Source organism: Myxine glutinosa, chromosome 3 (assembly GCF_964187855.1).
Source record: "Myxine glutinosa chromosome 3, kmMyxGlut1.1, whole genome shotgun sequence".
NCBI classification, from domain to species: Eukaryota; Metazoa; Chordata; class Myxini; order Myxiniformes; family Myxinidae; genus Myxine; species Myxine glutinosa.
Window position 1 is genome coordinate 139814589 of NC_136263.1, and position 23326 is coordinate 139837914.

The 23326-nt window shown below is 46.2% G+C and overlaps 1 protein-coding gene across 1 annotated transcript in view; it reads right to left on the bottom strand.

Moving 5' to 3' along the window:
• Positions 1 to 23326, bottom strand: part of LOC137424157 (cell adhesion molecule 3-like) — a 327688-nt gene that overhangs the window by 82011 nt on the left and 222351 nt on the right. The window contains exon 4 of the mRNA XM_078774641.1: positions 7466 to 7603. Coding sequence (XP_078630767.1) covers positions 7466 to 7603 — 138 coding nt within the window. The remainder of the gene's footprint in view (positions 1 to 7465; positions 7604 to 23326) is intronic.

The window sequence follows — 23326 nt, forward strand, 5'->3', positions numbered from 1 at the left end:
GAGGCCCAGCAGGACCCAGGGGAGCCTGTCGACCCAGCCGCCATCGCGGAGGCTGGCCCGGAGCGCGGCCTTCATGGAGCGATGAAAGCGCTCGCACAGGCCATTGGCCTGGAGGTGGTAGGCCGTGGTGTGGTGTAGCTTCACCCCGAGCTCTTGCGCCACCGCGGCTCAGAGCTCCGAGGTGAACTGGGGGCCGCGGTCAGACGAGATGTCCGAGGCGGCACCGAACTGGGCAACCCAAGTGGCGATAAAGGCTTGTGCCACCTCAGCCGCAGACGTCGCCGCCAATGGGACGGCCTCCGGCCACCGTGTGGTGCGGTCGACCATGGTGAGGAGGTGGGTGAAACCTCGTGAGTGGGGCAGAGGTCCCACCAAGTCGATGTGCACGTGGTCGAACCGCCGCTCGGGCACCGTAAACGGGGCCAATGGTGCCTGGGTGTGGCGGTGGACCTTTGCGCGCTGGCATGCGAGGCACGTCCTGGCCCAGTCGCGGACGTCCTTCCTGAGGCCATGCCAGACGAACTTCGCCCCGACGAGTTTCTGGGATGCCCTCGCGCCAGGGTGGGACAGGCCGTGGATGGCGTTGAACACCGGGCGCTGCCAGCCAGCGGGCACGATGGGGCGAGGCGGGCCGAGGGAGACGTCGCATAGGAGGGCCGTGCCCGCGGCATCGAACGGCACCTCGGTGACACGGAGGCCCATGACGGCGGTCCGCAAGGCCTGGACGCCGGGGTCGGCGGTCTGGGCCTCCGCCATCCGGGCATAGTCGACCCCGAGGTGAACCGCGTGCACGACGGACCGGGAAAGGCAATCCGCCACCGGGTTGTCCTTACCCGCCACGTGACGGATGTCCGTCGTGTACTTGGACATGGCAGAGAGGTGGCGCTGCTGCTGTGCCGACCATGGCTTGGCGACCTTGGCCATCGTGAACACAAGGGGCTTGTGGTCAACGAAGGCCGTGAACGGCTGGCCCTCCTGCAGATGGCGGAAGTGTCGGACCGCCAGGTGGAGCCCGAGCAACACGCTGTCGAAGGTGCTGTACCGCCGTTCGTGCGGGCGAAGCTGCCGGCTGAAAAACGCCAGCGGTTGCCAAGCACCACGCACCCATTGCTCGTGCACTGCGCCCACCGCGTAGTCCGACGCGTCGGTAGTGAGGGCGATCGGTGCATCGGGCGCCGGGTGCGCCAGCATGGTGGCGTCGGCCAGAGCCAGCTTTGCGCCCGCGAACGCCACGGCCATCGGCTCCGACCATGCGATGTCACCTTTGCCCGGCTTGCCCCGGAGGGCCTCGTGCAGGGAGCGGAGGAGCTGAGCGACGTGGGGCACGAAGCGGTGGTAAAAGTTTACCATGCCCAGGAACTCCTGGAGCCCCTTGATCGTGCGGGGCCGCGGGATATCCCTGACCGCCTCCACCTTGGCCGGTAAAGGGACGGCCCCGTGCTCGGTGATGCGGTGCCCCAAGAAGTCGATGGTGGCGACGCCGAAACGGCACTTGGCAGGGTTGATGATTAGGCCATGCTGGCCCAGGTGTTCGAAAAGCGTGCGGAGGTGGAGCAGGTGGTCCTCCCGGGACGCGCTCGCGACTAGGATGTTGTCCAGGTAGAGGAACAGGAAAGGTAAGTCACGCAAGACGCTATCCATAAGCCGCTGGAACGCCTGAGCCACATTCTTCAACCTGAAGGGCATCCTGAGGAATTTGAAGAGGCCGAAAGGGGTGATGACGGCCATCTTCAGGACGTCATCCGGTTGGACGGGGACCTGATGGTAGCCCCGGATGAGGTCCACCTTTGAAAACACGGTCGTGTTGGCCAACCGGGCGGAAAAGTCCTGAATGTGTGGGACGGGGTAGCGGTCGGGGGTGGTGGCATCGTTGAGCCGGCGGTAGTCCCCGCACGGCCGCCATCCCCCGCCGGGCTTCGGCACGATGTGCAGCGGGGAAGCCCAAGCGCTGTTGGAGCGCCGCACGATCCCCAGCCGCTCCAGCGTGGCGAACTCCGCTTTCGCCACGGCGAGCTTCGTAGGCTCGAGTCGGCGTGCCCGGGCATAGACCGGTGGCCCGACCGTGGGGATGTGATGCTCCACCCCGTGTTTAACGGCCACCGCTGAGAAGGTGGGCTGCGTAAGGGCCGGGAAACTGGCGAGGAGGCGGGTAAAGTCGTCTGCTGCCGGAAGCGTGCAACTTAAACTCGCTGGGATGGAACCGTCCAGCAAGCCGCTTGGGAAGCCGCTCGGTGAGCCACTCAGCGAACAATCGAGCGAGCTAAAGGTTTCGGCCTGGATGAGCCGTCTGCGCTTCACGTCGACCAGCAACCCATGCGCACATAGGAAGTCCGCACCGAGCAACGCCATTGGCATGCTGGCGGTCACGAACGACCATTGAAAGCACTGCTCTCTAAACTGCAGGGAGAGGCAGCGGCCCGACTTGTCAAACGAGCACGGCGGGCAACACTTCTTAGCCTTGTGGCCAAACCTGGCGTGGAAATAGCACCAAGCTTGCGGCGGTGGGGGCGGCGGCGGCGGCCGCGGTGTTCTCGGCGGCGGTGGTGGTGGTGGCGGTGGTCGGGGCGCGTCAGCGGCCATGAGGGACGCTGTAGCATCTGCCTCGGGAACCACGATGGCGGCACCTTAACTCGACCGCGTGTCGCAAGCCGCGAAGAACTTGTCGGCCTCTACGGCCAGGGTGTGGGGTTCCCTTATGTTGGAACCGGCCAGCGCGAGGCATACCTGTAGAGGTAGCTGGCGCAGGAAAAGCGCCCGGAATAAGAAATCCGGGGCTTGGTCACCCAGCAGCGACAGCATATGATCCATCCGCACGGATGGTCGTGTGTCGCCGAGTTCGGGAAGGTCCAGGAGGCGGTCGGCCCATTCGATCTCCGTGAGGCCGAACGTGGTGATGAGGAGACGTTTGAGTGCCCCGTACTTGTGGTCGGCCGGCGGGTGCCGGGCCCGAGGGCGGCGACCACGTGGTAGTAACGGGTCTCGTCTGCCGTTATGCCTCGAAGCTGAAATTGTGCTTCGGCCTGCACGAACCACACGTCGGCCTGTGCTTCCCAAAACTCTGGGAGTTTTACCATGACGGCGTTGTTGGCCATGGCGCATTCGGTGGTCAGCAACGGCTGAACCAATCGGGGTCACCAGTGAAGTGTGGTGCTGCGCACACAACTTGCTTGCCAAAGAGGTAGGCCACAACGCGTTTGTTAAAACCAAAAGAGACTTTATTGTCAAAGCTTGAACTGCAGCACTGGGCGGGCTCGAACTTAGAGCCCGCATATATGTGCCGAGGCCATGCCTAGTCCCCGGGCGTGGCCGCTCGGTCGAAGGGCGGGGCATGTGCCATCGGTCCCCGCCTGGGTGCTCGCGCCACCTTCTGGAGCACGGAATTATTGCCCCATGTGCCCGCCACAAAACCACATTTGTGACTTGAGATGAAGTTGTTGGAGAAAAGGATGGATTTCATATCAATTGCGATGATGGATTCCATGACCTTACTGATTATTGGAAGTAAGTTGATAGGTCTGTAGTTAAGGGGATCAGTTTTTGAACCTTTTTATTTAATGCAGTGATGTTGGTGGATTCCAAGCAGAAGGAAGATGACCTATGGAAAATGACAGGGGGAAAAGCACAGAGAGAGGACGTGCAAGAGCAGAAGAGCAGGTTTTTATGACACGTAAGCTGTTTCCATCCATGAGCTGATGTCGTCAGATTAATCAGCAAAGTCAGAGTTAAGGGTTGTAATGTGTCATGTATGAAGCTGCAAATATTCACCGTTGTATCCCTATACCGTGACCGTGGGTTTATTTCGGTTTTTCCCGAAGTTAGGGCCCAGCTCGGATGGCGCTGGAGTGAATCGGGCCTGTATCGGGAGAGTTAATAAACGTGTGCTATAATCGATCGTAGTCTGTCGAGATACCTTACATGGCAACGAGGATAAACATCTAGACCATGACTTCTTTCGGCCATATCGATGAATTCGACCCTCATGAGGGAGATTTTGACACGTATTCTGAGCGGTTGTCTTTCTACTTCGAGGCGAACGGCATCGCGACCGAAGCCCGGATGAAGGCCGTCTTCCTGTCCGTTTGCGGAGGTGAGACGTTCACACTCGTTAAAAACCTGATTTGGCCTCGGACAATCCAGGAGCTCACGTATGCAGAGCTCAAGGCCGCTTTGAAGGAGCATTGTAATCCATCTCCTTCAGTCATCCTGTGTCGGTTTAATTTTTACATGTGCAGGCAGCAGCAAGGTCAGTCGATCGCAGACTTCATTGCACACCTCCAAAAATGTCACATCTGTGTGAGTTTGGGGACACGATTGACGACATGCTCCGTGATTTGCTGGTGGTTGGCATGTCCGATGACCGCACTCGTAGACGCCTGCTTGCTGAGAGAAGACACCGTTCCAAAATGCCAGAGACACCGCCATTTCCATGGAAAGTGCTGAACGCAACGCTACAAGCATCGGTGCCACTCGCTCGTCTGGTACCAGCCCTGCTGTGAATCGGTTGGATCATGTTCAGCCAAAACGTTGGAACAAGGCTCCTCGCCAGAAGCCAGTGCAGTCTCAAACACACAACGGTGAATATTTGCAGCTTCATACATGACAGGTTGAAAGAACCTTCTCCACATTTGCAGGTGCAAAAGACACAGAGTCCAGGAGCAGTTGGGTGTGACATCGAAGGATGGGTAATGAGAGTGAAAAGATGGGTGCACAAGATTTGGAAGCAAGCACAGAATTTAGGCATTTGGCCTTCCCATGAGTTGAGTCGGCTGTGGTGCCAATTAGGAAATAGTAAGATAGGGAAGGGATGGAAGGGGAGCGTACACCAGAGACAGACTTAACAAGGCCCAACCAAGTTTTGGAGGAGGGAGATAAGTTTTAAAGTTCAGCCTTGAGGTTGGACAGATGTTGTTTTCTGGCTCTCCTGAGAGTGGACACACACTTGTTGCTGACTTTTTGGATTGCACTGAGATTGCCTTCAGTCAGATTTACCTTCCAGGAAAAGAAGGAAAGTTATTTTGGAGGAACTGCCTCACCACAGAATTCAGTGTACCATTGGCAAGAAGGGTAGGATAATTTTAGGTGAGATGGGATGGATCTGTCTATGAGAGAGAGTAGGTTTCTGTGGAAGAATTCCAAGTCTTCTTATTCTTTTTTAAAATCACCTTTCCTTATTTTCTTGCCAAGTTTTTTCTTTTCTTTCTCTCTTGCTTTCTTTCTTTCACTGTTCTTTTGCATTATGAGTCTTATGACATTGCAGTATTGTTCTTGATACCCGCTGCTGCCCAAGCAAAACAACTCTATTTGTCTCTATTTATAGATTACATTTCTAACACTAGCAACGGTACCCACCCTGTGGGCGGCGCTTCAATTGGGAGGCCCAAATAAAAAGGCAAAATATCAGAAATTTAAGGCTTTTTTTTATTTTCAACGATTCATATAAACATCCATTAAATCATATCACATGCAAATCATCAAAATCTAAACAGTATTTGTAGAATTTCAATAAAAGCCACATCACTGTTCATATCGATAAATATTATTCCATCGTGTTTGGAAAAACTGGAAAATTGGAAAATTGGAAATTGGGAAAAATTTGGAAAAACAATACAGCCTATTCTACTCCAGGGGGTTTGAAAAAACTGGAAAATTGGAAAATTGGAAAAATTGGAAATCGGAAAAATTGAAAAATTGGGGCAAAAATTGGAAAAACAATATAGCCTATTTTACTCAGCCGTGATGACAATATAGCGAGATGGTAAAACAATATAGCGAGAAGGTAAAACAATATAGCGAGACGGTAAAACAATATAGCGAGACGGCCGTGATGGCGGGGAAGGGGTTGGAATTCTCTCAAGCAGGGATTCAACCCGTGTCCTTATAAAAGTTCTTTGTCCGAGGTTACCGAGTTCGATCGGTGCAGCCGTGCAGCGATCGGTGCAGCCGTTTGTGCGGCACCCGGGAAAACAACATCGTGACAATGAAAACATCGTCACAATGAATGTTATGCGAACGTGAATGTTATGCGGGAGTCCAAACCTGAGAATGCTGGAGACTAAAGCTGAAATTGGGAAAACTAAATAGCCTATTTTACTCCTGGAGATCCCAGGATTATCCACCCAAATTATCGTTGCGATCGGTTCAGCAGTTTTTACGGTACCTTCGAACGGACAGACAGACAGACCGACGGACGGACATTTTGTGAATTATAGCAAGATAAGGTTTTCAAAAAAATTTTTAAAAATTTTCTCAGTTCTTGCATCGTGCCACACTATAATTGGGGGACATTCATTCATTCCAACAGTCCAAGAGACTCCATGCTTCATATGTGCTTCTTTATCACAAAGTACAAAGCATGAGCATTAATGACATTTCCCTATACTCTGGCTTAGTTTTCTGGGGCACACCGCCTGGTGCAACTAACAACATGTGCAGAGACGCGCACACAAACATCTCATTACTGCATTTACCCAAATCCCCATCCACTTCACCCCAAGGAAACCAGGCTGAGATGGCAGCTCGGCCACATGCATTATCACGTGTAATGCACTTTGATTGTACCCCGAACGCAAACACCAATTCCCAAGCTTTTTAGCTTCTTGGCCTGAGGCCGCAGTCAGGCTCTTGGTTTGGAAACTAATTCTCAGTGTTAAGCTCAAGCTCCTACTGAGGACATATTTATATTGCACGGGCAAAGAACTGATTAAACTTGCATTGCAGAAATGAAGCCACAATTTTGCAGAGGTAAATAAAGGGCTTTAATAATAATTAATGCACATCTTGGCACTGACGTTTTCTACTGAGGATTACTATGAGATGGCCTGAAAATATCATTTAATGAAGCACTCCATTTTTGTTTCATGGAGAGATTTTGCCGAGAAAGACTTTACTTCCAAATTATGGGTGAGGAGTAATCTTAAGAGTGCAAGCGGCTTGGTGCTTCCTTCCATCCTGCATTCTGCCATCAGGTAATACAGATAAATGTAGCTTGGAAATTGCCAACACCGGCTGCAATCAAAATGGGTTTGCATATACCTGCTGGCAATTCACTCAAGCTGCCCTGATTCGCAAGTCATTTGAAGTAATAAATGACAATTTTACATTTCAAATGAAATATTGCTTCAGAGTTTGTTTTCATAACACTGAGTTGTGGCTTTCTTTTTAATGGTATTTTTGTTGTATCTGTTCTACCCTGATGCCTCCCTCCCTCCACACTTGCATAGCTGAGTTGCGGGTCGTACCAAAGGGTTCACGTGAGCTGCACACTTGTTGCCCTATAGAGCAACTATCTGGCCAGTTGAAGGAGCTCACTATTAATTGCCTTCCATGTTCCTATGGTAACGGCATACAGTGTTTACCTGGAAGAGTATTAAATTGACAAACGACTTGCTGTGGACAGCACAGAATGCTCTTCAAGCTCGAACAGTCATTACAAGTTCTTAACCAACAAACCACCCACCATACATACCAGAGACTTCCTGACCTCCCCTAAGCCAGCGGAGAATGGGTGGAGGTCGTCCCCCGGCAGCATGGCAATCCAGCTGAAGCAACTCTTTTTCTCGTACTACTTTGGGAGCTCCGGATACCACAGGAGGCTGAGGAGGCACTTCATTCGGCAGCCATTATTTATTACACACAGTCACACACACACACACACACACACACACACACACACACACACACACACACACACACACACACACACACACACACACACACGCACACACACACACTTCAGAATGATATTAACAAACTAGAATTGGTGAACATTTCCAGAATTCGCAATACACCAGACAAACACCATGCACCATGGAATGTTAGTGCACAAGTTGTATGGATGCCTTTTAAATGTAAATCGAATGCGAGCATCTTCACATCTCATGTCACTTCAAATAAGCTGAACTCACACAGATTCAAATGATCAATATTGAATTTAGTAGTAAAATCACATCTTAATAATCAGTCTAAAATATTATATAATTTATCTCATGCACAACACGATAATATTGATACGATCAAAAAATAAGGAACCATCTACATATTACATATTAAAAAATTAGTGAAATTTGCCTTTTAAATTGGCAAATAAAATGGAATAGTGCATCCGCAACATTATTTATTTATTCATGAATTTTATGTTATTTATTGCAAAAGTTGAAAATGAACCGGTCATGGACATGTGCTCACATCCAACACAGTTTGTGAAGATTCCATTTGTACAATAAACCAAGTAACTAATCACTGTCAGAAATATCACAAATCAGAGCGACATGCACTTGAGAAATTCCGGTGTCATAGCAGTCAAAATATCAATTCAAATGAGACGAGAGAACAATTAACCACGTTTTAAGTCTTTTAAGAGAAGAGCCAATCGATCACAGTTTGATCAAGGTTCATCTGACAAGCTGATCATTTAAACCAAAATTTCAGCAAGAATCCTCCACCATGAGGTCTCAAAAAGGAATTTGAGGTCTTTATGAGACAAAAGTCTTGAGGAAAGCTTTCTTTTACGGGAAAATAACGCATTTAATAAACATAGTTCATGAAGCTTGTACCCATGTCGTTGATCAAAATGCAAGGTCATTGCCAATGTTCAGCCACACGTGTTCATTATTTATGAGAGGTCGATAGCAAGGTGCACTGAAATAAGCGACGGGAAATGCAACACAAACCAGGTATTCCGCACGTGCTCGTTGGCCTTTTTGTTGAAATTATATTTTGGAAAAAGTCGACCTTTGAATTTTCTGGAATGTTGAAAAAAACATTCAATCAATTACATGTACCATATTCTTGACAAAACATGGGGTCTGACGAAGCAGTTCCCGGGCAAAGGTCATGCTGGGTGGTTTGCAATTCACTTCTCAGCAGTCAGTCGGGCCAGGAATTTGGAATTTGTTCAGCGAGCCAGCGATAGCATATCCACCAATGGATCTTTAACATCCACCGATGGATCCTTAACATCCACCAATGGATCTTTAACATCCACCGATGGATCTTTAACATCCACCAATGGATCTTTAACATCCACCGATGGATCTTTAACATCCACCGATGGATCTTTAACATCCACCGATGGATCTTTAACATCCACCGATGGATCTTTAACATCCACCGATGGATCTTTAACATCCACCGATGGATCTTTAACATCCACCGATGGATCTTTAACATCCACCGATGGATCATTAACATCCACCGATGGATCTTTAACATCCACTGATTTATCTTTAACATCCATCGATGGATCTTTAACATCCACCGATGGATCATTAACATCCACCGATGGATCTTTAACATCCACTGATTGATCTTTAACATCCACCGATGGATCTTTAACATCCACTGATTGATCTTTAACATCCATCGATGGATCTTTAACATCCACCGATGGATCTTTAACATCCACCGATGGATCTTTAACATCCACCGATGGATCATTAACATCCACCGATGGATCTTTAACATCCACTGATTGATCTTTAACATCCACCGATGGATCTTTAACATCCACCGATGGATCTTTAACATCCACCGATGGATCTTTAACATCCACCGATGGATCATTAACATCCACCGATGGATCTTTAACATCCACTGATTGATCTTTAACATCCACCGATGGATCTTTAACATCCACCGATGGAACTTTAACATCCACCGATGGATCTTTAACATTCACCGATGGATCTTTAACATCCACCGATGGATCTTTAACATCCACCAATGGATCTTTAACATCCACCGAAGGATCTTTAACATCCACTGATTGATCTTTAACATCCACCGATGGAACATTAACATCCACCAATAGATCTTTAACATTCACCGATGGATCTTTAACATCCACCGATGGATATTTAACATCCACCGATGGATCTTTAACATGCACTGATGGATCTTTAACATCCACCGATGGATCTTTAACATCCACCGATGGATCTTTAACATCCACTGATTGATCTTTAACATCCACCGATGGAACTTTAACATCCACCGATGGATCTTTAACATTCACCGATGGATCTTTAACATCCATCGATGGATATTTAACATCCACCGATGGATCTTTAACATGCACCGATGGATCTTTAACTTCCACCGATGGATCTTTAACATCCACCGATGGATCTTTAACATCCACCGATGGATCTTTAACATCCACCGATGGATCTTTAACATCCACCGATGGATCTTTAACATCCACCGATGGATATTTAACATCCACCGATGGATCTTTAACATCCACCAATGGATCTTTAACATCCACCGATGGATATTTAACATCCACCGATGGATCTTTAACATCCACCAATGGATCTTTAACATCCACCAATGACCAGTGCTTTATGACCTGTCACTATTCATTGTTTGCTGTAATTGTTACAATGTATTCATGATTATGGTCATATTTTTGAACAATTAATGATAGTAGAAAGGGAAAAGCTGAGGATTAAATGGAGAGGGAAAAATTAATATTTTCCGCAATAAATTTGCTCTATCATTTTGTATTATCAAAGTATTACAGTGGATTAACAACTGATATGGAAAGACATATATGATAAAAGACACCGAAGCTAAAATGATTCAGGCCATATTAGCCTGGTATCCAACATTCCCATATTTATCCTTCCACTCAACTCCAATGACCATTTTTGTGTCTCTTTCATTACCTAATATTTTATGTCATTGGTCGAATAATGCTATCTTATCTGACCACTTAGAATAAAGTTTGGGAAATTAAACAGGATAAACATACTGACTATCTTGAAAAGTTTGGAATTTGCACAATGAAATGCAATCTTAGAAAGTTTGGACTTTACTTTATCCAATCCAAGAAGCTTGCCTCTCAGAAAGCTTGCACTTCAACACAAACTCACCATACTAGATAGTGAATAGTGAGTGGCAATCAAGGTGTTGCTGGGAATCTACATTAGTGTAGCAGCATAGCAAACCTGTTGTGCATTTTGTGATACAAGCACCAAATTTGGCACAAATGTACATTAATATGTTGCGAACATTTTCAGATATTGGGCCACTTGAAATTCTCTCTTTATGTCCGCCATATTGGATTTCAAAATGGCCGCCACTTTAAATCTACATTTGCTATTATCTCTGGACGTAATGCAGCTATTGACTTGATTCTGGTATCTAAATGTATGTTTTTGGGGGCAAGGAATCCAATGGTACCAATTTCAACTTAATATTATCTATCACAGTCTGTTATATAATTTTATTTGGAAATTATCTAGGCAAATATTGGATTCAACACAATACTTTGAAAAGAATGTCTTAGTTCTGTAAATGTCTTAGGTATAATACTGACATGCTACATGGTCTAGTATTTGAGGCTAGGTGTACTGGTATCTGAGGCTAGGTATATACCGGTACTGAAGATACGTGTACATAAACAGTGTCATGTTAACAAGTTCAGCATTGCCACAAGTACATGTATGTTGTTGACTCATCGTCATGTGCAGTCCCCTTCACACACACAGAGGGCTGTGCACTGAAGGGCAGCCTTTTTGCACTTGCAGCGCCTCACACACCCTTTCTTGCACTTGCAAGAAACCAGCTCAATGCAGCTGTGAGCTGCCTCAGTTAGCCTGGTCCAGTAAGGTGTGTACTGTCCTTCTCCAGTCCTTGACCAACCCCAGTTGGTTGGTGGAGGGAGCTCTGGTGCTGGCAGCAGTATCTGACCCCACACATGTCCACCTTGATACACTGCCCTCTTGACATGTTCCTCCAGAGCTGCCTTCGTTGGAGGGATGAGCTGCACATTGTTCTTCCTTGCGAAGAGTTTCCTCCTGGCCTTGTCAATGTCTGTGCATTTGCTGGTTCGATCATACAACAGGATCACGAACCTCTCGATGATGCGCATTGCATCGTCTGGTATGTCACGAGGTGCAGAGGACAGCAGCAGCAGCGCCTCAGTGAGTTCTGGCAGTACCGTCCAGACTGCCCACGCAGTGTTCTTGCCATGTCTATGAAAACTAGACACAGTGTCGCATCCAGTTAGAGCGTGGAACATTGGCAGTGCACGAGCCTTCTCTCGTCCCAATCCAGCTGCTATTTCGTGTGCTGCTAGGTATCGGAAACTCTGGCCTGTTCCGAATGCCAGCCACAGTTTGTCTTCTGGTTGCAACTCCTGTGCCAGGGACACTGCCAGCACCACAACATCGGTGTCTACAGTCCGGATGAGTATTGCATGGTGTCCATGCTGGACTGCGTGAGATGCATGCAGCAACATCCGACTGTCAGCCTCTTCATGGTTACATGGGGCGAGTGAGGTCAGATCTGGCAGTAGTGGCTTGCTGAGCACTGCCTCTCCATCAGTAATGACGAGTTGCTTGTCCTCCTGGTCAAACCATTCCATGAGAGCTGCTGAGAGGAACCTGAACAGCTCGGTCTTGTTGCTGTCCACTCGTAGGAAGTTCTGCCAGTTTCCTGGTATGGCTGCGGCAGCCACCACACGTCTCCGCACACCTTGTCCCTGCTTTGCACGTGTACTACCTTTCAGTGAATCAGCAAGGTAAGTATCCCAGACCAGATCCAGGCGTGACACTGTTTGCAGCTTCGTGGACATATATGGGATGAAGATCTGTTGTGCATACTCTTCAAAGGTCTTTGATGCAGCCGGCTTCAGCATCTGGACGATGGCTGCTCCATCAAGCACAATACAGGTCGTGACAGGAGTCTCTGTCTTTGCGTCGGAGACTTCTTCCAAGCATGTGAGGAGATCACTCTTGGTACCAGTGCAGAGGCTTCCACCATCAGACAATGCAGGAGGACATGCCTGATTCTCGTGACAAAAGAACTCCTCAAGGTTTCCATCCCTCATCTGGCAGCCAATGTACAGGCGTGCGAAGAGTTCACGGTCATTCTTGATGGAGGCGAGCTGTTGCTGACCTTTGCTCTGGCTTCTTGGAGTGGAAGTGCTGAACACCTTCAGCTTGTTACGAGGAATGGGTGCGTCCACTGCCTTTGTTCTGTAAAACAGACACTCTCTGGTGAAAGCCTCGAACTGCTCTTGGCCAATCCTCTTGGCATTCATCATGGTCTCCACAGCAGCAGGATCTGCGATCTCCTTTGTGTCCAGTTTGACTACATCCTGACTCTCCTCCTCGAATGGGTTGCCCATCTCCTCTATGACACCGACGAGAGAGCGAACATCTTTCACAAATGAGGCCTGTACACTTGGCGTCTGATCATGATGACGTGTGTCTGCTGTTTGCCGTCTCCAGTGTTGGTTCCCATCCTGGAATTCTTCGATCACCCTGGCAACTTCTGGTCCCGCAACCATCCAGCGACGTAGGGCACTAGGGTTGTCAGTGAGCCCAACTGCTCCACCGTCTCCTTTGATGCAGGCATTATTCTACTCATGTGCCTGGTCAATCGGGATTGAAGAGAACACCCTCTGTGTTTTCTGAACGGTGAAGTGGCTTTCCCTGAATTTCCTGGCTACATCTGGGTGTTTGATGGTGAGTTCGGCCATGTCCTTCAGGTGCACTGGTATCCACCTAGCATAGTGGGTGTGATCCAGTGCATGGAACCAGGGGACCAGCTCTGTCAGAGCATCGAGGTACATCATTAACGATCCCTGCCTGAGAGAACGCACATACACTAGAACCAACAGTTCTAGTTCCAGCACGGTTGCCCAGTAGTGAAACTGGGGGATGTCTTCTCCTCTCTGGCAACACCAGTCTTCAAACTCCGGAAGGTCCTCTGCATCCCTGGTTTCTCCCAGACAGTAGTGGTTGTAGGCACGGTGTTGCAGGATGTACAGTGCTGCTGCAGTCACTTGATGTGCTCTTCTTGTGCGCAAGACATGGGATGCTCGCAGGAATGAGTCTGCTGTCCCTGCTGTCGCAATCTCGGCTTGCACAAGTGCTTGCACCCAACCACTCCCTTTCAGCCAGTCCCCCAGTGTCCTCAGTGCCGCCATCTCTATGTGTGGAGGCCACCAAACATCACCACTATCTGGTCTTCACCATAGCTCTCTGGCCACTTCCACTGTATCTGCTTGGCCAAAGCAAACAGTGGCTGATCAACGGTGACCACTGGTGTCTGTCCAGGATTCAGGTGTTCCACAGCATTCTTCACGACGTCCATTGAGTGCCGGATCATGGCCACTGTGTGGGCACTCTCCAGGAAGAGTGGAAGCAGCGACGTGGGGCAGATGACTCGAGCATCTGGTGGCTGTCGGCTGGCATGAAATGCAGCCCAAGATGTGTTGTCATTGTCCACTGTACCAGTGTTGTCTTCCAGGACTCGCTTTGCATTGCCTAGCCATTGGTATTCTTCATCAGTCTGCTGTTTGAAGTCTCCTCTGGTCAATGACGCCACTTTAGCAGCTGGGACAGGCGACTTCTTGATGCTGCTAGTGACAGGGGGTACATCAGTGTAGTAGTGCGGCAAGGGGGCGACTGTCTTGGACCGTGCATCCCCAGATCCTCCAACAATGACGATACTCCGATCCACTCCTTCACCAGTGTAAGAAGGATGTTGTATGAGGGAGATAGCGGTACCATGGAAGGAGTCCTTTGATGTTGTTGCACTGGGGTTGTGATCTATGTTGTCTACAGCGGCAGTTGTAAACACTTTGCCACGCATCTTCGGAGGGCAGACCACTCGTTCTCTGTGAAACTGTTGGCAGACACTGTTGCCCATCTGTGCTGAGAGCTGGAGCACTCTATCATAGGAGATGCTCAGGCCAAGGTGTGACAGTCTGTCGACCAATTCCTTCTTGCGTGTATGAGCATGCAGCATCATCCCTATGTATATTGGAAGTGGGGTCTCCTGTGCAACACTGTGCCTGACACTGGTGGATGATGTGGTGCCACGTGTTCGCTTGTGTTTGATGCTGTTGAACTTCAGTATCTGAGCTGTGGCAATTGCTGCAGGGTTAGTGTCTGCCATCTGTTCCTTGATGCTGGGTCCCTCTAGGATCATACTGACTAGGGCAAGCAGCAACGGTGGCACAGATTCTTCTTGACATACTTCAGGGAATCCTGTGAAGGGCTTGGCTTCTCCAAACATGTGACGGCGAACAATCTGTGCAGCATGGGCAAGATGGACTGCATCACTATCACTGTCCAGCTCGCAGGCTTTGGCAAGAGCAGCACCGACATCTTCTTCAAATGCCATCAGGATGTCTCTCCCCTTGGTGTGTGCCCGCATGTCAGGAAACTGAGCCAACAGTCTCTGTTTCAGTCGTGTGGAGTGGACTCTCGTGTCGAGCTGGACTCCTAGCTGTTCCATTCTGGACTGATAGAGCTGGACAAGGTCAGCCAATCTGAATACTGGTGCCGTCTCCTCATCTTGTCTGGTTTCTTCAATGTAGAGGACGAGTTCAGCGAAGACAACTGCCGACATTGCTCGCTCTTGTTTTGTGTCCTGTGATCCTGTTGACTGGGCCTTTCTTGTGCGATTGTAAAGTCCTATCAAGCACCGTGGGTGATACTGGGCGTCCAACGCTATCATGTCCCCACCACTGAGACGGCCCAGCAGTTCTGTATCACCAAGAAGGGTTGCACAGGCACGCACCCGTTTGTCCATTTGGAATGTTGCATCTTTCCGAAGACTGTCAGCCCCAGCAGGTTGTTCACAGAAGAAACAATTTTCTGGGACCTTCTTCTCTGTATTCGATGAGCGTGAATGTAACCTGGTGCGTTTGCATGCAGCTTGTTCCTCATCGCTCTCACATTCTTTCTTGAGTGCTCTCTTTTGTGCTCTCTGCAGTTTGGTGTTGTTGTACTGGAGCCTGCATGTCTGATGATATTTTGCACCGTGTGCAACCATCGCAGCTTCAATGCCATGACCATCATCGAGTCTTTCCAGGTGAAATGATCCTGGAAGCTCTCCAAGTTCACTGAATTTGACCAAGTTCTCTGCGAGTGAACTGTACCCACTCCCAATGTCTTTTCTCTTTGATTGGTCAGGTTTGGTCAGTGTCTCCATCTTGTCCTCTTGACATATAAGGCATAACTTCCAGTCAGTTGTGGTGAGGTGCTGTGATGTTGATGGTGAAGTTCGCTCAACATCAGCTAGTCTGAAGCTCTTGGACATGGTGGAACTGTCTTCTGAATCTGCAACGATACAATGATATAATGTTAACATTTTGTTATATATATAATAGAGGGGTTTCCTCCGCCATACTAATGGAGAGGAGGATAATTCCTCTATATCGTAGAGCATTTAGCTTGGCACACTTAGGGAATTAGTTTTGTGAGATTATGCCGGAATTAAATTTTCACCCATACCGGAAGCAAGAAGAGAAATAAAATCACATGAGATTCTTTAGTTAAAAAATATTCCCAAATTTATTGAATATTTACAAAACATTTGAATTCATAAATTCTTACAATATTTACACAGCCAAGATTTAAATATAAATCAGTCTAAACTCTTATTAGGTTGGACAGTACATTTTCCAGACATACCCCGTTCTGTTAATTACAGCCTTCGTGTTAAATTCAGAACATGTCAAAACTGTCAGTGTGGAATACACACTTCACTCAAAATACTACTTTATATAAAACATTTCTAATTTAAAGCCTTATAGTAAGAATTTCAGATAAACCCCAAAAAAGTAAGACCAGGTTGGCTATTAGACAACCTGCCTCTGTCGTGCCCACCAGACAAGTGGTTTTAGCCAGCACACATGTGTATCAGGTAAGCTTGTGCTGAGTACATCATACCTGAACAACTCAGTGAGGCAGAACACAGCAGTGCACACCAGGGTGACCCCTTCAGTGCATAAACCAATTAACCTGTCCACTGCAGGGCATATAGAAATGAAGTTATTTTCTGCATATAATAATAATAATATAAGTTCAGTTCTATATAACAATTTCTGTTATCACCACTACCACTACAACTACCACTACTACAAGCTTTGTCTGGAATTTTGTGGACTAACAGACAAACAGACATACAGACAAGCTGGGATCAAAACATTACCTCCTTCCACCATTGAGTGTAGAGGTAAACATCATGGAAATTATATCATGCCCTAGATTTAATTCATGCTTACCCGTGTATTTGCTTCACTGGTTCACAAGGTCTTTTGCATACATGTAATTCAGACTCTCGTCTTCATTGCTGACCACACAATGTTGTCTAGCTGAGCCCAGATTGTATGTAATTAACTCATTTATGTGGAGTCACAAGGTGATTTAAACACAGCCACACACAAAGAACACAGTTGATGTGGGTCAACACACATGCAGCCTCTCTACTCTTTTATTTGGGTCAGGGCTGTGATTAAAGACATGTAGTGGAGTCATGTTTGTAAACATTGTTAAAGACATGCTACAGTGCATTGTTAAGGAAACAAGACAGATGGAAGCCTATACAAGAAATTTCTGTACTCTAGAAACACAAAAGATGGCTTAAAGGGTCTAGGAAAAGGGGATTATGCATGTTTGGTATTTATTGACAATATGAATGTAATGTTACATAAAATATGCATATGAAAAACACAAATGAATGGGTCACTTTGTTTCCTAATGGGATATGAATTTATATTTTAGACTGCCAGTATATATGAGCTTGTCTGAGTTGTTACTAGTGATTTAGTATAGTTTATTTATTTATTTATATTTACAGAACTAAGACATTATTTTCAAAGTATTGTGTTGAATCCAATATTTGCCTAGATAATTTCCAAATAAAATTATATAACAGACTGTGATAGATAATATTAAGTTGAAATTGGTACCATTGGATTCCTTGCCCCCAAAAACATACATTTAGATACCAGAATCAAGTCAATAGCTGCATTACGTCCAGAGATAATAGCAAATGTAGATTTCAAGTGGCGGCCATTTTGAAATCCAATATGGCGGACATAAAGAGAGAATTTCAAGTGGCCCAATATCTGAAAATGTTCGCAACATATTAATGTACATTTGTGCCAAATTTGGTGCTTGTATCACAAAATGCACAATTCTTTTGAATATTTGGGCTAGGCCGCCCCACTACATGGGGTGATCAAGACTTCTACAAACAAGATACTCAAAACAGTCCAAGAAACGCCAACGTTTATTTAAAAAAAATAAAAAAAATAATCTCATTTTATGTAATTAGTAAGAATGTGCAATGTGAATTAGTACACAAGGCCTTTTTCAATACCATCAAAATGTCTCACTGTAGAACTCTAAATTATGATCTTTGAACTTTCCTGAATTTGCCGTTCAGGAAAAAGAACGGTAAATTGATCCATAAACTACAACGGCCCTTCAGTGGGTTATCGGAGCAAGACATTCGCAATAGTACAAGACATGCCAACCTTTATCTTTAAATACAACATCTCTAATTGACTCCAATGCACATGCACATGCATATATATATATATATATATATATATATATATATAAATATATACAGTCATGTGAAAAAGTAAGTGTAAGGTTTTGACTTTTAGTCATTTTAGCCATGTAAAGTTTTGACTTTTTCAACATATTTCAACATACAGCTATTTGATCTTCATTTCAACAATATTGATAAATAAAGGTGATATAATATAACAAATATCATGAAACATTTACATTTTGTAGTCCATTGTATAATTTAAATAAACATAAATGCAAATTTCACATGTGGAAAAAGTAAGTACACCCCTACATTTATCACTACTTCAAATACCTAAATTTAGAATCAGGTGCATCAGCTCAGGTGCAAATGATTAGAACATCGTTAGAGAGGATCTTGGAGGAACCTGTCTTATTTAAACCTCAGACATTTAGTTTCGTTTGCTCTTTGTTGTTGAAGTGTGCGGCGTCACCACGCCTAGATAAAAAGAGCTCTCTGAGGCCTTCAGAAAGAAGGTTATAGATGCCTACGAGTCTGGGAAGGGATTTTAAAAGATCTCCAAACAATTGGAAATCAATCATTCGACTGTCCGGAAGGTCATCTACAAGTGGAGAAGATTCCGAACAACTGCCAACTTGTTCAGGCCAGGCCGCCCCAGCAAGTTCAGCCCGAGAGCAGACCGCAAGATGCTGAAAGAAGTCTCAAAGGAACCCAGAATGTCATCACGCGACCTACAGGTAGCTCTTGCCACTGTTGATGTCAAAGTGCACGAGTCTACCATTAGAAAGAGGCTGCACAAATTTGATCTACATGGGAAGTGTGCCAGGAGGAAACCTTTGCTGTCCAGAAAGAACATCAGGGCAAGACTAAAGTTTGCCAATGATCACCGAGGCAAAGCCCAGCACTGCTGGAACAATGTGCTCTGGACAGATGAGTCAAAGGTAGAGCTATTTGGCCACAGCACCAGAAGACATGTTTGCCGAAAACCAAAGACAGCATTTGACCACGAGAACCTGATATCAACTGTAAAGCATGGTGGTGGAAATATTGTGGTGTGGGGCAGCTTTGCTGCATCAGGGCCTGGACAGCTCACGATCATAGAATCCACTATGAATTCTTCATTGTACCAGAGGGTGCTTGAGGATAATGTGAGGCCATCTGTCGGAAAGTTGAAGCTCAACCGAAGGTGGACCTTCCAACATGACAATGACCCTAAACATACCAGTAAATCCACCAAGGAATGCCTGAAAAGAAAGAAATGGAGGGTTCTGGAATGGCCAAGTCAAAGCCCGGATCTAAATCCCATTGAGATGTTGTGGGGGGATTTGAAACGAGCTTTGCATGCAAGAAACCCCTCAAACATCGCACAGCTCAAAGAATTCTGCATGGAGGAGTGGGCAAAAATTTCTCCCAGTCGATGTCAGAGACTGGTCGAAAGTTATAACAAACGCCTACTTGAAGTTGTTTCTGCCAAAGGGGGCTATACCACCTATTAGAGCCAAGGGTGTACTTACTTTTTCCACATGTGAAATTTGCATTTATGTTTATTTAAATTATACAATGGACTACAAAATGTAAATGTTTCATGATATTTGTTATATTATATCACCTTTATCTCTCAATATTGTTGAAATGAAGATCAAATAGCTGTATGTTGAAATATGTTGAAAAAGTCAAAACTTTACATGGGGTGTACTTACTTTTTCACGTGACTGTATATATATATATTATAAAACAGGAGTGTGTCTGTCTGTTCGTCTGTCCATCCCCAAACTACTCCCTCAGTTTTGGGGCAAGCTCCGCCAAACCTGTGGAATGTTTTGGGATCCCAGCGGATGTTGTAAGGTAGGTAGGTTTCATAAATTCCTCAATAAAATTATTATTTTGAAATTGACTGGGTATGGACGTGCTGCCGAATCCGGAAGTGAGCACATGACGACAATGGGCTGGTTTGACGTCAATACAATCGTGATTTAACACAATATTTTGTTATAGTGTTATTAAGTCGTCCACATCTTTTTGAGATATAGTGCCTTAATATCGTTTTTGTCCCTATCACTCAATGGTGAAGAATCACTTGGAAAATAAAAAAAATTCTCGTATCCGAATCCGGATCTTCCCCAAAGTCTCATTTCGTCCTTGTCACACACCCAACCTCTCCTCCAAATTTCTGCCGAATCCGTCCACAACTTTTTGAGATATCGTGTTCACATCCAAAAACAAATAAACAAACAGACAAAGACAGGGGTGAAAACAAAACCTCCATCCACCTTCGATAGTGGAGGTAACCAGTGAGCAAAACACGCATGCATGGGGTGGACAAGTTGGATACAGAAGGAAACTCCATGGAGGGAAAACTGGAAAATTGTAAGAAGGAAGGATTTTGGTGGGGTTAATGAGGTTAGAAAAGATCATGGTTTAGGATTGGGGACGATCTGAGATGGTGGTGAACAGCTGTCTTCAAGACCTGGAGGGAAGAATGAGGTCGAAGAGAGTATGGAAGGTGTTTCCACAGGCAGGAAAAAAAGAGGATTAAATGAGTGGAGGTGAGCAGTGGTTCTGGATTTATGCAGCTTCACTAGGAGGGAGTTACTGGTGGATCCTCGTGTGCATCTTGTAGAAATATTTATTGCAGACAAAGCAGGAGAGGGCAGATGGTGCAAGACCAGAAAGGAGTCCGAAGAAGAGACAGAGAGACGACCAATCTGTCGGCCCATAGACTCAACCTCATCGTCAGAAATTCCAATGATCTTGTAATCCTGATCTTGTAGATACACCAAGGAAGAATTGCTATATTTTTTGCGTTCATCACTTTTGAAAACTTTAATTATCGTGATAATCATTTGAGGGCCATCCTCTTTACAGAGCTCCAGGGTCCCACGATTAGACGAGATCGTTCCTGGGATCAAACCGATTCTGGACAGGTAGCCACTCCGACGCATGATACTCGACTGAAGTTGCAGGAAATTGTAACTTGTTCGGAGACAAATCGCTTCTTTTTGGCAAAACACACCGTGGGAACTTCAACTACCACGAATGACAAATGATAGAGGATGGGTCCTGTGGCTTTAGTCCTTCTGATGGATGGAAAGCGCGCACAACGATACATCGCTGCGCATGCAAAACACCAGGATGACAGTTTATGGCTGGGTTGACATTCAAACCCAGGCTAGATACCTTACAGGTAAGTATACCTCTAGGCTAGCCTGACATATGCTTCTGTGCACACATCCCAAAAGATTATCACTCTGAATGAGTAACGAGCTGACAATATTTCCCAAATAAATAAAAATTCTGCATAGCAGTGTTTTTAGGCCTAAGAGAGCAGGTATGAGACAGAATGAACGATGTCCTCGCTGTCCTTAGCGGAAAAGCACCTATGGCTACAAACATCGTCTGTGTCATCCATAGTATTATCGATGTTTTACACATATTCTTGCCCTCGGCTCCTTTACAATCAACGGCAATCCAACACGTATGACGTGCGCAAGTCTCCAACTTTGGAATGATGGACGTGAAGTTAAAAAGCCGTCATCCTGTCGTTTCAGCAATCCCAGGAAGTGTAATTTCCCTCCTCGGTGTCACGTTAAATACAACGTTTCACACCAGAAGTTGTGCTGTTGCGGACATGACAAATCGTGATGAATAGTATTAATGAACTGACAGTAGAACAATTCCGCAACGTGATTTTGATGTCGTTAACGATCCTGCGTTTTGTCATTCCTTTGTGTGTGTAATGCATCCTCCAGTTGCTCATTGGCAGTTAACATCAGGCTGACATTTTCATCAGCGTTGATATGAGGCCATTTCTTGCAGCACTTTGACCTTTTTTGAAATCCCTTGTCCTAGCAGTGTCCATGTATTTTATACCTCCCCCCCCCCCCCTTCCCATGCCTCCTCCCCCCAAGCCCTCTCCCTCCCACAGATCTCCCGATGTCTCTGTTCTCTACTGTTGTACTTGTGTGCTTCCCTCTCTCTCCCCATCTTGTCTCCCGCTCCCTTTATTGTATGTTTTGTGTGTCCGTTTTTCTTTTTTTTGTGATTGATGTTAGCTCTTACACGAGCCTCGATCTTGTATACAAAAAAAAGAAGAAGAAAAAAGAAGAAGCTCTCTGACCCTGTATGGAGGTCTTTAATTGACCGGCGAGTGATGGAACGAGACTGGCATGTTCTGGCCCTGATGATGCTAATTAATAACTTTCCTTTCGCTTGTCTGAGATGTATCGTCAGACACAAATAAAGCAACGAACTAATGAACAAGAGGCGGTGTCAGCTTTATTAGTAGAGAGGAAATAATTTCATTCTTTATCTTAAGTAAATGTTGATCCCTATTTCATCCGTGAGATATGATATTCAGAGCTGAACTGGAGATCTGAGATTACGTTCAAATCCTCCCTGAAAATTGGATGTAAATAATTCTGTCTGCTTGTCTGTCTGTGTTTGTCTGTTTGTTTGTTTGTCTGCACCGAATGTGAGTGTTGTATTAATTACATTAGACCCTTTACAACCCAAAGAGCTTTAGACCCAAAGGACCCTTCGAAACCTCTAAAACCCTTTAGACTGCTTTTTTTTTTATATACAAGGTCAAGGCTCGTGAAAGAGCTAACATTAATCACATAAGAAGTCAAACCGACACATAAAACACCAAACAAGGGGAGCGGCAGACAAGATGGGGAGAGAGGGCGAAAGGACACAAACACAACATTTGAGAGCAGGGACATCGAGAGAACTGTGGGAGGGAGAGGGATTGGGGGGAGGTGGGGGAGGTATAAAACATATGGACACTGCAAGGACTTCCAGGAATGAAGTTGGAATTACAAAAAAAGTGTATCTGGGGTGAATTAGCGGGGGTAGAAAAGATCAAGGTTTTGGATGGGGGAAGATAAGAGATGGTGGTGAACAGCTGTTTTAAAGACCTGGAGGGAGGAGTGGGATTGAAGGGAGTGAGGGAGTTTGTTCCAGAGGCGGGAGAAAAGAGGAATGAAGGAGTGAAGGTGAGCAGAGAGCCTAGATTTTA